The 14584-nt window shown below is 42.2% G+C and overlaps 1 protein-coding gene across 6 annotated transcripts in view; it reads left to right on the top strand.

Moving 5' to 3' along the window:
• The window catches only part of LOC149350287 (low-density lipoprotein receptor-related protein-like), a 64232-nt gene that overhangs the window by 10139 nt on the left and 39509 nt on the right, over positions 1-14584 (top strand). For all 6 annotated transcript variants that reach the window (XM_089579291.1, XM_089579293.1, XM_089579290.1 and 3 more), the window contains 8 exons: positions 1262-1438; positions 2412-2556; positions 2639-2738; positions 2903-3031; positions 3426-3529; positions 4043-4160; positions 6392-6584; positions 11345-11478. In XM_089579291.1, coding sequence (XP_089435417.1) covers positions 1262-1438; positions 2412-2556; positions 2639-2738; positions 2903-3031; positions 3426-3529; positions 4043-4160; positions 6392-6584; positions 11345-11478 — 1100 coding nt within the window. The remainder of the gene's footprint in view (positions 1-1261; positions 1439-2411; positions 2557-2638; positions 2739-2902; positions 3032-3425; positions 3530-4042; positions 4161-6391; positions 6585-11344; positions 11479-14584) is intronic.

The raw sequence follows: 14584 nt of genomic DNA, 5'->3' as shown, positions 1-14584 counted from the left end.
AATATGTTGCTAAAAGTAATGTCCTGAGAAGCACCTGGATACTGAAAGTGACTTTTTTGCATAATGATTCCATGTGCATGTTAAATTTCAGATGTTCGTCTAGTATGATGCCAAGAAATCTAGTACATTTAGAAAGTGGGATGATGTGGCTATTCAAGTCAAGTGGAGTAACATTAACAGTAATAGGTTGTCGATGATGGGTATGAAATACCATAATTTTTTTTTTTTTAGGATTGATATCTGGCTGGTTATTTTGACACCAAGTGATATTCAGGGTCGTAAAAGTCATTTACATTTGTATCTGTTATATAGTGTGGTATCACCAGTGTATAAAATGCAGTTAGATTTGGTAATATAACTAGTCAAATCATTAATGTAAAAGTAGTGGACCTAAGATAGAACCCTGTGGTACAGCTTGGTTGATCACCACTGGCTGAGAAGAAATGTCGGCAAACTTGACTAGTATCTAAATTTGGTCAGTAAGGTAACTGCGTATAAGGGTTAAAGTAGGGCCGCAGGTTTCTGGAGATTCTATCTTAGAAAAAATAATGGGGTGGTTAATTGTATCATAAGCTTTTGTAAATTCTATAAAAAGCGCCTACCATTTTTGTTAAAAAGTGCTTCTTTCGGGGAAAATTGGGGACTAAGCTTCACGAATATGCGTATACATTGGGTATGTCATGAATTTGCAGTACTGGGCATTAAAGGGTTAATGAACATGGAAATAGATGCTTTTCTTGGCATAGTTAGAGCTGAATGAAACTTCTTGTTGAGAGCTTGTATTGGAGTATAATAGCCCAAGAAATGTGTGGATGCTTTCTTCCTCGTACAGTATAAGCTGCAGTTCACTGAACTCATTAGTACCCATTTTTGCTGAACTCTCGTTTCTTGCTTTTCACTCATTTTTCCTGAAAGTTGAGTACTGCCAGTATGTTGTGTGTTGTCTCAGGTGATTGCAAAGCCCAGCTGCGAATCTGTCTTGGTCACTTTTCACTTACCATTTTTATTGCATCAGTTGCTAATGTTGCAAAATGCACGCCACCTGTCCGGCAACTTCATGTTTCTCTCTGCTCTGGGCAGTGCACTTCTATTCCAATATGAAGTTTTCTTCTGTGTGTGATTATTCCGCTTTCTGTCATTTGATGCCTTTTTTTATTTTTCAATGTGTTGAGCTTGACTTTGTAAATGTTTTAAGCAGAAATGTTGTTGCAGCCTAATGATTAGGAAACTAATCAGTGCGAGTAATTCCTTTTGTGTGCAGCTTCCTCTTCTGGACTGACTGGGAGGATAAAAACCCACGAATCGAGCGAAGCAATCTAGATGGGAGCTCCAGAAAGGTCATAGTTAAAGTGGAAGAGTACAGCAACCTGCCAAAATCTTTACCCAATGGAATCACCCTGGATTATGCTGTTCATAGGGTATATTGGATTGATGCTGGGTAAGTTTTAGCATAACAGTGCTTTATGATAAAAACTGGATTGAGGTTTGCAGGCCATAACATGTGTGTCCCGTTGGGGTTCTTCGTTCATGTGCCATTAGTTGTATACAATGTTGAGGTTATCTATGCAATGTTGTCACCATTGCCCTGGGAAGCAGACTCAGTTTTAGCCACATGTGTTGCGTGGCAGCCAAGGTTACACCAAGTATCTAGTAGTGATGAGGGGCATGCGTTGTGGCGCATACCTTAGAAGTGGTTCATCGTATAGTGTGCAGACTAGTACTGGGTGGAGGCCTTTATTTTAGGTTTTCATAGGCCATATATCTGGATATGCAAGTTTTGCCATGAAAAACCTTTCGGGAAAACCAGTTACAAAGACATGGTACCCATGAAAGTTCACTCTGATACAGAAAATATCCAAATTGCCCAATAGGAACATGCAAGATTGAGTTAGCAAGAGTTTACTGTGTCATGCATAGCTAATGTCATACTTTTTAATATCAATGACATGCAGTGTGATGCAGACATGCGGAATATTGGCATGGTGGAAGCACAAGTCTGTCTCATATAATATTAATAAAATTGCTTGCAAATGGAACATGGCTAAGGGCCAAATTTATGGGGGGGGGGGGGGGGGGAGAAGGGGGGTGGCTTCAAGCCTATTGTCCCTGTGAAGTGGTATTTGAAGTTCAGAGATAATTTGAATTTTCTGATTATTTGAACCATTTTATAGATGTTTCCAAAAAATCTCTTGGTGTCTGTAGTACTTCATGAGTTAACATTTGAATCGGCAATGCTTAAACTGGCCTCTAATGGTTGCATTGGCACACATTTATATGTGTGCTACACAACTACCAGTTTGATAGCAACAATTTTTTTCAGCCCATTTAGCTTACTTTTAGAATTCACCATGCGATACCTTACTCAGAATAGGGCGTGTTTAAGTTATCTAATGAAGCCAAATCTATTTCAGGTCTGGCTCAATTCACACTGTAAAGTATGATGGATCTGGTCATCAAAAAATCCTCCATTTGTCAAAATTTGCAAAGCCTTTCTCTATGGATGTGTTTGGTGACTATTTTTACTGGACAGACATCACCTTCTCAAGTATATTTAAGGTAATTTTTTTTTTGTCAAGTTCTACTGTACACAGCACAAGTGATGGGTTGAACGCATTGCTAGTTTCTCCTCTATTTTCAGGCCCATCGATTTTCACTTAATGCATCTCAGGAAGTGGTACTACGTTCTAATAACAGTCTCTATCAGGCTGCTATAGTTCATCCGTCTAGACATCCAACATGTAAGTTGATATTACATCCATGGCTGAGCTTTGCAATCATCCAATGAAATGAAGCCTTGAGCTTTTGTGTATTTAGCGATTGGTGTTGTTTTCATTTGTAAGATGAAATCGTATAATTTGTATGATTGAACTTTTTATAAGCACAAACTAATCATTTGTTTCAGACAATGCAACAAACTACTGTGCCTACAAGAATGGCTTCTGCAGTCATCTCTGTGTGCTGGGAAGTGGGCAGCCTCTGTGTATGTGTCCATATGGTCTGCAACTTGGTCTTGACAAGAGAACTTGTGAAGGTAAGTCGTGTGCTCTTGTGACACCATGGCTGGTATACTACAGTTGTGCGAGTATAGAATTGCATAATAAAGAAAACTTAGGCAAATATAAGTTAATGCATTTGCACATTCCATAGCTATGCATTGGGTACAAGGCGTGCTGTAGCGAAGCGCTCTGGATTAAATTTAATTACCTCGGATTCTTTACACATGCTGATACCTTGGTGTACATCCTTTTTTCCTTTTCTTCTTAACATGGCTGCTGCAACCGGGAATAGAATCCATAAACTTCTGCTCGGCAGAATAGCCCCATAGCCACTGAGCCCCCATATGGGCAGAAACTGTGGTAGTGATGATTTGGCAGTGCTGACATTAACAGCTCTTCTTTTTTTCCCATTTCATTTTTTTGTGCCAGCTCATGGACCGCTGATTATTTATGCCACAAAGGACACAAATGTTGTTTATTTCGCTCTTACAAGTGATCCCTCTCAGTGGATTTACCCTCCTCTGAAGCTGCATGTAAGTACAGTTGTGCTATTAAATTATGTTCTAGCATGACATTAAACTGCAGCAGTGTCCTAGTGGTTTGAGCGTCTGCGTTAGGTGGTGTGGGGTTTGATCCCCAGTGCCGCCGGGTGCCTACCACTGATACAATGGGTACAAGCTTTCCTCTGGCTTGCTGCTCGGCTTATCAGGGGTGAAACGCTTGGGAAATGGGCCTTCGACCCCACCTTGTGCTGTCGAAAAATATCTTGTGCCATGGCACTCTTTGTCTGAAGCTGCTCTGGCTCCATAAAAATTGATCAGCAGCAGCATAATATGAAAATATGAACCTTACTGGGTTAATGGAAATTATTTTTAACTAGCTTAATTGCATGCTGTTACTGGTGCACCATGTTTCAAGAAAGCTGTTCTCTTTTTGTGAGCATGTCTGTGGCCTTTGTTTTCTGAAGTGATCTCTTAAGCGTCAAGATAATCAGTGTATTGAATAGTATGCAACAGTTACTTGACAAGCATTAATTACCATTGCAGGCAGCTGCATTTGCCTTAACCTATGACAGCAGAAACGAAGTTTTGTATTGGATTGAAGGAAGAGCAATAAAAAAGCATGTGCTCAAGACCTACACTACAGAGATATTTGCAGAATTCGGTGAGCCATTTTTCATAACTGTCTTGTCAACATTTCACATGGCATTGAAACTTGAAGTGGACTAGTCAGATTAGCACAGATTAAGTGTTGGTTGGCATTTACTGAAAGTTGTTAACGTTGACTCTATTTAAGGGTGGTCGCGGCTTTGAAATCGCCCCAAAATGGTAAAAAAAATTGAATATTTCTTTTTGAGTTGTTGTTTCCGCTTGCATGCCTTGTTTTTTATACTGCCTCGAAGTTTCAATGCTGAAATCGATTGAGAAGCACTTTAAAAAAAATTTTTTGAACAGCGGCAGCTCTGCATTGTGGGGAAATGCTCGAACAATGAGTGTTTTTTAGGCCTGTGCGAATATTCGGTTGAATGGTAAAGTATTCAATATTTGATTTGCTCCAAATGTTTGATATTTGATATCTCGAAGTATTCGTAGATGTCTGCAACTGCACTACCTGCATTGCTGACACGCTGTAACCGGCACGGCTATGTCCATCAATAAACACCTTGCTTAGTGCGATCTGCTTCCGCCCGTCACCAGTGCGCACTCGCTGATTAGTCCCAACGGGGCAGGCGTGCACACAGCTGGCTGGCACCTGGTGCCTTGTGGCATCCCCAGGGCGATCTGCTCATGCGCAGTGGCTCCCCGCAGAAGTGGATTATGATAGCGGTTGTGGATCGCGCTATGCTAAATCTCTCAACTTGGAGGACGCGCGGCTCCCTTGACTTCTGCGAAACGAGTCTGAGCTGGCTGCAGGTGCCGCAGTCGCTCTGAAGTGCGTGAAACTCACGACTCAGGCGCGACGGCGCGAGCATGACAGGAGGCTAGCACGAGGTGCATGAAGATGGGTGCCCCTTTCCGAAGCCTGATTTGGGGCAGTGCTGCACTCTGGGTGTGCGGTATGTGCCCCTAGCAGGTGTTCAAGGAGTCATCGCTTAAAAATAATAGCTGCACAACGATACAATTGCAATTAAGACTAGCAGTCGGGGGTCTCATAGATAGGTCTCGCACCCCACAAATGTGTCTGCAACGCATATAGGTCGACTCCCACGATTTCAGACGGCCATTTTTGCAGAACGTTAACACAACTTCAGTGTGACAAAACTTCAATGCATTCTCTTTTTTTTTATGTAATGGCCTTGTGCGTTCGAAAAATACATTTTGAAAATGCCTGTTGTGACGTTAAAACGTTTTTGTGTGCCAGAAGTATTCAGAAGATTAGCTTCGAAATTATTCGAAGAAAATTGCCATTTGCTTCAAATTCACTTCGAACCAATAAACCACTATTCGCACATGCCTAGCGTTTTTCTCAGTTATGGTTTTCTGCTTAGATAATACTCACCTTGCGGAGCAGATTTCTTCCTGATAGTTTTAGGTATTTTGACTCCATTTGTTTCCGTTGCACTCCTAGGACCATAGTTCAGGTCTCAGCATTCCTTGTTTTTGAAATTTATGAATTTAAAATTTCTTTTGTAAAATTTTCTTCTCACTGTAGACACTGCATCGCAAAAATTCAATACCGGAATTTAAGCTTTGTGAAATTAAAATTTGAGGAATGCCTTGACCTGCAGCTTGCCAGTGGGAACGCAGTGAATGTTGAACCAGCCTTGTGCCACGTTTTCCTAACTCTGCAGGCTTTTCACAAGATTCATAGAAAAAATATTTAATAGAAAACAATTTTCTGGAGATATAATAGTGAGATTTTGTTATGATAGTAGCTGTAAAAATATTTCTAATAGTGTGCTCAAAAAATTTCATGTAAGTACATCAAGAAATAAACAAATTTTTTGCTGAAAACCACATCCCCCCTAAACTGGACTGAATGATGTTCACTGTGTGTGAAAGATACAATCTGTCAAAAGTAGTGTCTAAGGGATTTGATTCTAGCGTGTGCACGTGGGGCTTTTGTAACATACATGGAAATCCTATCTTCGGAGGGGTGAGGACAAGTTTCTTTCAGCGTTGAGAGATTTCGAACACTGGCAGGTGCATTATGAGCCGCACAGTATGACTGACACAAACCCCTTGGGCTCTGTACTTCTTAAGAGAGGCTGTATAGGCAGCTGCAAGACTAAATGGAATACTCAGTTTGCGCAAAATTACGAATTTTGTTATTTCTGCGGTGAAGTTGAAAATGTTTCAGTAAAAACATCCATATGGCTTTCAATAAAAGCCAAGGAGTATGCAACGGCAAACTGTCTCTTCAATATGTATGCTTTCTTTTTTTGCTCTGAGCAGGGTCCCTGGTGAAGTTGACTGCACTGTCGTTCGACTGCTTATCTGGCAACCTGTACGTGGGGAACTCTGTGCAGCTAAACAGCGAAATTCGCAGCCAGATATCTGTCTGTGCAACAGGCGGCCGGTACTGCAGCAACCTCATCTGGGATTCTGTGCGACATGTCAGTGGACTTGCTGTGGATCCTATTAACAGGTTCGCAGGTTTTGTGAATAATAAAAAAAAATTGCACTTGCATGAAGCATTGCACTTGCATTCTTATTTCTCCAAGACTTTGTTATTCTCTTTTGACTTCCGCTGCAAGAAGCCATGTCCTCCTGCATGAGCTTTCTCCCCGTAACATTTATTCTTCTTCATTGATGAGGTTTCTGTAATGTACATTTTGTACTTGTTGAAAATTTACTTGCATGGTAGGCATTACTTGTTTAAAGCTGTTGGTGTTATTACATCTCAGACAGGACATGGTTGTACTGAAGGCTTCCCATGGAATTTTGTCAAAAATATGACTATATATGAGCACCTTATGGTGCATTGACTGTTCATACCTATTTTACTGCAGCTCTGAAACCGGCCTGGAAGCAAGTTGTATAACATGTGCCCAACTTTTATATTTACAGAAAGCTTTATCCAGCTTTCGTCATGCTTTTATTGTGCTTGCAGTGAATGTTTGTTAGGCCTTTTTGTCTCCATTTATTTTTCGTTTTGCCTTCCACTCTGCACAGTCCTTTCCAGTTTTCACACGAAAACCTGCATGTAAGGAGAAACTGCGGACTTCTCTCGGTTTCTTTGTATCCAGGTTTAACTGTAGCTCAATTCCATGTGGAACTTGTTCACATTCGCTGGCTGTAACAGCTCAGTCAGCATTTCAGCCTTCAATTTGTTTGTAGAGTAGACCACATTAATTCGAATCTTCAGTGTAAAGTTAGCTGCCGTGGAGGCTCAGTGGTTAAGTTGCTCGGCTGCTGACCTGAAAGATACAGCTTCGATCCCGGCCGCGGTGGTCGCATTTTGATGGAGACAAAATGCTAGAGCCCCGTGTACTGTGCGATGTCAGTGCACGTTAAAGAACCCCAGGTGGTCGAAATTGTCTGGAGCCCTCCACTATGGTGTCCCTCGTAGCCCGAGTCGCTTTGGGACTTTAAACACCATAAACCTTCAGCACAGAGTTGGTTCGCATAAATGGGAGTTTTAACTAAATTGGACCACTTCCAGTGATGGGGTGGCATTCTCTGTGGATTCGCATATGGTGACCACATTGTGCTCACATGATCTCGAGCTTGTGTCGTTACTGGATGCCTTCCGCTGCATGAGCTTGAACCATATGTTACAGTGTGACGAAGTTCTAACAGCCTCTTTGTTGAAAACATTCGATAAGGAAGCGGCAAAGCACGTGGTGAGCACACAGTAGTGCCGAACCCATCAGCGGAGGAAAATAGCAATGCTCCTTGAAACAAGGGCCGTGCATGCACAATAAAACTCTTTATCGTGAGAGGTGCAGCCATATTGGACTGCAAGACACCTGTCATAGCCTCTTACGGGCCTGTGCAGTGTCAAAGCAATGACCTGTACTAAGCTGTAAAATGGTGATGGCGTGGTCACACTCATGCTGCAGCATCGTAACTTTATGAAGCAAAGTGGCTGCACTTATCCTGGAACAGTTGCTGTGACTGCTGTGGCCTCTTTGTTCATTCTGGCTTTCCCTAACAGAGTTCCTTCAATTGGAGTGTCTTTTGGAGCGCTAATGTGGCAATAGCCACGTGCCAATTTTTAAATCTCTTGGTCTTTTTTTTAAGGGAGTGTAGACGCGGAGCTTTTGGGTATTCATTTTTTTTGCCTTGACTGAGGCCTACGAGCCTCGTAATCATAAAAATGAGCTAAAAATACCGTTGGACAGGGTTAGTAATTAATCACTGTTTTGTACTGCTAGTTTCAGTCTCGGTCGGCGCTAGCGTTGAATGTGCACCTTGATATCGCATTGACCGAGCAATCTGGACTGCCACAATACTGATGACGTTGACATCGCCGGCAAGGCCTAATTTTCCTACGGGCTACCACTGGATTCAGTGATGTCGTAATAACTGGGGCAAGTGCAACTTGGTGTCACCAGATGTGGGTGGAAATACCTAGCAGCTAATTGGACAACATTCAAACTCAAATTATGTTCCACTCAATGCCTGCAATTGAAACTTTCACGAAGGAGGCTCCTCATACACATAAAACAAATATTTTTTTTGCTATCAAAGTTTTGTGTCTGCACCCCTTTATGTTTAAAAAAAAAAAAAAAGCACTCTAAAGTGATGTTAAAGAAAACGACTGAAATGGGCATTTCTCAACATTCTGTAACTTTTGTGCAGTAAAATTTCCACTAATGCTAACAATGCAAAATTTCGCTTAATTCTTTATTCAATGAGTAAATTTGGACGCATTAAAAAATATACACAGAGCTGGCCAGAATGGCTGCCTACAACCCCGCACCACTGAATTCTTCTGCGGCGTGTTGTCGTTTATTAAATCGTGGCATTCTCACTTTAATGCTTCTGCTATAAACACAAGGAAACTGCTCCAAATTGAATGTTCAGCTGCTAGAAAGCCTGCTCCGAAATTGCTCTTGGCCATTCCCATCATTGCTAATATATTTGCTTTCTTTACTTTCTGGATGAGCGAAACTCGATGAGAATTGCTAAAAGTGCGGTAAGGCATGTTGACGGGCTAGTTGGTTTTGCATCTTGAAACTTGGAATAAACCACCTAGGCGCAAATAATTTCATAAGGACACAAAAAGAGACAAGGAGACAACGGACAGCTGCTATACTGGCGCCTGTCCGTTGTCTCCTCGTCTCTTTTTGTGTCCTTGTGAAATTATTTGCGCCTAGGTGGTTTATTCCAAGTTTCAAGATAAAAGTGCGGGTAGTGTTTTCTGAATAGTGCCTTGTGACCCACATTTTGCCTGGATTGGCTGCCAGTTACATATTTTTTAAAATGAGGAAATTCATGGAACAAGAAAACAGGTGTGTTTAGTAGAAAATATGAGCAAGTACTTTTTAACTGAGTATTCAGGCCAAATGCTGAATAAGTTGTATTGTTACATTTTGGCATAGGCGTCCTCTAACTTCATTGCATTCAAATAACGAAGCACCACAGCTAAAAAATCATTACTCAGGTGTGTGTGCATCTTTTGATGCTTTGCTGACAAAACCTAATCCTCTCCTCTATTTCAGAAGTCAGTCATTGCGATGCCTTTCTAACAGACACACTTTTAATGCATCCACCAACCCACCGCTGTGGCTCAGTGTCTCAGCGTTTTAGTGGCCAGCTCAAGGTCATGGGATTGAATTTCAGCTGCTATAGTGGTTGTATTTTTATGGAGATGAACTACAAAAACACCCTTGTACCGTGCAGTATCAATGCATTCTAAAGAACCCCAGGTGGTAATAATTGACCTGGAGCAATCCACTTACAGCCCCTCTCTCAGCCGAGGTGCAGCTTCAGGATCTTAAACCTTGCTTATATACCTTTCTAATGTGACTGCCATGGATGTGGGGCTGGGCAGCATTGATAGGTGTGAGACTATGGGCATTGGGTGTGGTGGGTGTGAAGCATAGGCTCTTGGCTGAGGTCTTGCAATGAAACCCGCAGGGGCCTTTGCATTCACCTCCAAAGTCATTCTCCCCCTGGAGGTTTGTCGGAAACAGCTCTTTGACAAGCCCATGTTGAAAAATATTTGGACGAAGTGTACTGAATCTCGTTGTTACTTGGCGAATTTCCGAAGATGTGGCTAGAGTTAACCAGTGACAGTGGAAGTCGCCTGTGTGAGTTTCCAAGATATTCATGTGCTTTTGTTTTTTTTAAATAATGTGTAAAAATGCTCTGGCTTACATTATTTAACTCTGCATTATCGCCGTTGGAAGTTCATTAAGAATGGGCTTCGTTTTGGTGTGGAAAAATGTCCAAAAAAAAAAGAGCGAGCCCTCGTATGATGAAAATATTCAAAGTTCCTTACGAATAGAAACAGTGTGCCTGGGAGCTTCTGATTTTTGAAAACCAGACTTTCACTTTCTCTGGGACAAGCAAGGGACATGAAGCAAAAGGTGCATTTCCTCCACCACCCCTCATCCCTTCTTTCTGAGATGGGCTCACTTTCTTGCCGACATAGCCAGCCTGGATCACATCACCATAGGTGGCATATACTCATTGTACTCTCTGCAGGCCTGATTCACATTCATTAGTCAGAGGCGATCAAAGGGAAGACCACAGTCTGTGTTGTGTTCATGTTGCAGTGCTGTGAACTGTGCAAAATGTTTCTTGTAGAGTTATTACTCTGAAGCCAAAAACTTATTTATCGCAAATTTTAAAGGCATCAAACTTTATTAGAGTATTTTTCGTGGTTTCAACTGTGCGAACTTGGACTGTGTTCCTCTGAAAATTGCTGCTGTAAAAATTCAAGCATCAGCGCGAAAGATGCTGACAAAGAGAAGATACGCAGGACTGTGCTTGTTCTGTGCATCTTCTCTTCAACCCACCTCATTGGCTTTTGCATTAGGCTGGTGATTGCAAGATTGCAGTTTCGATCCCGGTTTCAGCTGCCGTTTCAGTAGTAGTCAAAATACAAAAACGCCCATGTGGTGTGTGTGATGTCAGCGTGCATTGAAGAACCCCAGCTGGTCTAAATTAATATGGAGCCCTCCGCTACAGTGGTCCTCATAGCCCATATGTCGCTTAGGGATGTGAAACCTCACTATTAAAAATTCAGTTTCTTCTCTTCATCTACGTCTTTCATGCTGGTGCTTGAACATGTATGTGACCAACTGGCCTGTTTCATCATCTTGCTTTCGTAACTTTTGTGAAGGCCATTTGTCAGTGATTCCTAAAAAATTCAGATTGCATTTGGGAATATATGTGTGAGGTATATTTTGGCAATACAATATACATTAGAATAAAATATATTCATACCTTTAGACTAGTCTTCTGGATGGAACGGGACCGGGCTGCTGTCGACCAGGACTTGATGGCAGTGAAAGCAGCACACCTTAATGGCTCTGCTTCATGGACACTACATACATGGAATAGCCCCAAGAGTGCTTCAGTGAAAGGTAACTCGCAGGGCTGGAACCTCCTTTTCATTCCAATGTAGCTGTACCCCTGTATGGCTGCTTGAACCTGTTCCTACTGACTGTGGCAGCTGCTTTGCGCGTTAGTGCTAGTTGAAGAGTATGTACCATACTTTTTGCCTCATTTTTTAGGTGCGAGGTTGTTGCAGTGTATTTAAAAGGTGCTAAAACAGGCCATCTAGACAAATAGATAATTTTCTGAGGAACTACATACATCTCTTCTTAGCAGGAACACTGCTTTGGGAAACCAGAAAATGGCAAAGTAAAATAGGGGTAGGACGCTACTGTTGAATGCAGTGCCAGATCCTTGTGATGCAAATGTGCAGCTAGTCACAATTGGCCAAAGGCCGTCTAATCACTTTCTTGAAGTATTGTTCAATCAGTCCTCTGTCGCATAAAGAGCAAATATTGTTGAAAGGAATGAAAGTAGTGCTATGACTGCTTTCATTTTGTAGATTAGCGGAGTAATCCCTTGTAATATAGCTCACGTAATTTTTTTCTTGCTACAGAAAAGCTTAAATTTGGCAAAATTCTGATTGTGAAGGGTACTCTCCCAATGCAGATAGGCTTGAAATATTGTTTTTAGTGTTCAATTAAAGAGAGACTGAAAGGAAAGATTAATAGAAACAAGAAGCTGCACTAGACTAAAGTCGCTGGGCACAACAGCTTCAAGCAGGCTGGCAGAGTGCCAGTACCATTACAGAATGGGTGCCACTTTGCATCCTCATGTTTCAGCAGCACTTGCCGTGCTGCTTTCCTTCTAGTTTGAAGGTACTTGTCCTTCGGAACAGTTTTGTATGTGGAAGTGATGAATCATTCCTGGCTGGAGAAAGGAGTTGCTTGGCTTGGTGCAGTTACTGAAATTCTCAAGGGACATCACTATATCTCTCTTGCTTTTACATAATTTCCTGGGGTGGTATTCTGCCGGTGTCGCCTTTTGCGACATGTCGCATATGGGCGGGGCCTAAAAAAGTGCTTACAGATGCTCGAAGAAACGAAAAAAGCCGCCGGCACTTTCGTCTGCGGTGCATTCATTCACTCCGAGAAGCGACAATTTACCACTGCTGATCCACTAGCAGCAGTAATTTCGTATCTTTTATAGCAAGAATATTTGCCATCACATGACGTCTAATGTTCAAAAAAACATTTGCAAATTTAATATAAACTCGCTTTACTTCATATAAGTCTATAAAACACCACGAAAAAGCTCCAAATCTATTTTTCATTCGTTCCGGACGGTTGTGCTAGGTTTCGGCTGCGTTTCGGGCAGTTGCAGACGGTAGCAGTGTAGCTGGAGGTCCCATTAGGCTTGCGCGCTCCAGAATCGAGAGCGTATCTAAAAAACTAGGCTGAATTGCAGCTTAAACTTTATTGTCGAAGCAAGGTAAGTCATAGCGAAAAGTAACAACACTAGTAGTTGCCGGTAAACATGCCGACCGGAATCGCAAGGACTGCTGAATTGGCTGAAGCGGGCGGCTCTCGCTTGAAAGGACGTCGCCATGTTTTCACGCCAAGGGCGCAAAAGCCGCAACTGCCGATTGCGTTCGTACGCTAACGGTAGCCCGTCGCCCGCGCGAATCGCTTCACCGCATCCGTTGTTCGACTAAGCATAGTAAATTGGGGCGACGTCACGATGACGTAGCAGGAAGGCGGGTCCGTGTCGTCACGCCGCCGTCACCACGGCTCGAGCCAATCAGCGAAGAGCGAATGCGACATGTCGCAAAAGGCGACACCGGGAGAATACCACCCCTGGCTTATCCAAACACTGTTCTTTGTATCAGTGCAATCTTGGGGCACTAATCTCTGTCTAGCTGGACATAGCATTATCGTTTAGTGCCCACTTAGTGCCTTCATGAAATGCACATACTTGTGTGCTGGTGGTGCATCCATTTAAATATAGGTGCACATTTCTCATATACACCTTTTTAAATAGATGTTCATGTTTTGTGGAAGTGTTACATGTAATAAGTCCTGTATAGGATTTCAAGTTTAGAAAAATGTTTAAATGTGTCTTCTGCTGGTGTAGGCTTACTTAACCCTTTATGAGACATGAAGTTGTGAGCAATGCACACCGGCTGTTCAGGGCGGGATTCTTGTTCTTATCAGCTTTTTATGAAATATGCAAATTTTGAGTTCTCTAGAGTTAGCGGTTTTCGAGATAAAAGTGGGACACAGGAGTCCCACCGCACCATGAGTGCGTTTGAGAAAGTGGGACATTTGTGTCCCGCTGACCTCTGAAGCACAGTCGCTCAAGAAAAAAAGTAATTTTATTTTGTACAGAAGGGTGCGCATACCAACAACAAAGTATGGAGAATACAAAAGCCTACTTTCTATGATAAAAAATCTAAAAAATATCGACCTATGTCCAGCACTCAGTCACTTTCAGAGAATGAACATAGCACAAAAGGGCATAGCACAAAAGGGCATTATTTGCAGATTTCGTCAGTAAAAAGAAAGGTTGAAATTTACCCTTCATGGCGAATACCGGTTGAAAAGCGCGCCAAAATCTACTGAAAACCGCACGCAAGGGGATCGGTTCGCTTGAGGCACAGGTATGTGCTGCCTCCGCTCGGCGCTCTTGTAAAGAGCCATCAAGACAGCTTTGAACGTCCACGAGATGGCAGTAAAAGCAAAAACGAAAAATTGATTCGAGCGGTTTTAACCACAAAAGTCAGTGTAACCACGAAAAAAGTGGGACATATGAGTCGCTAACGAAAGATTTGCGTCATCCTGATTCTCCGCCCTGTCGGCATGTATTTCATTACCACGTAAGTCGTCCAGGAGTCTAAATACCAGCTCAACTACTTCCTGCATGCACAGAGACTTCCGTGCATGAAAGCGAATGAAACTCCCATCCACCGATGAGCGCCAAAAGAGCTTTAGACTGGATATGCTTCCCGAAATATATGGATGAGGAATGCTGAATTTGACTATGCAAAATTTTTTTTTGCAAACAGTACACACAGGACAAACGAAAATGATGTACAAAGTACATTTAAGAACTAGTCAGTAAAAAGAAAACTTTTGAAACTTGTCGTTCATAATCAACCGGCTGGACAGAGTGCCAAAATCTGCTAAAAACAGCATG

Source organism: Amblyomma mixtum, chromosome 3, assembly GCF_055824585.1.
Source record: "Amblyomma mixtum isolate Tamu chromosome 3, ASM5582458v1, whole genome shotgun sequence".
Taxonomy (NCBI): Eukaryota; Metazoa; Arthropoda; class Arachnida; order Ixodida; family Ixodidae; genus Amblyomma; species Amblyomma mixtum.
Note: the sequence above shows the minus strand (reverse complement) of the source record. Positions and strands in the feature narration are given on the sequence as shown.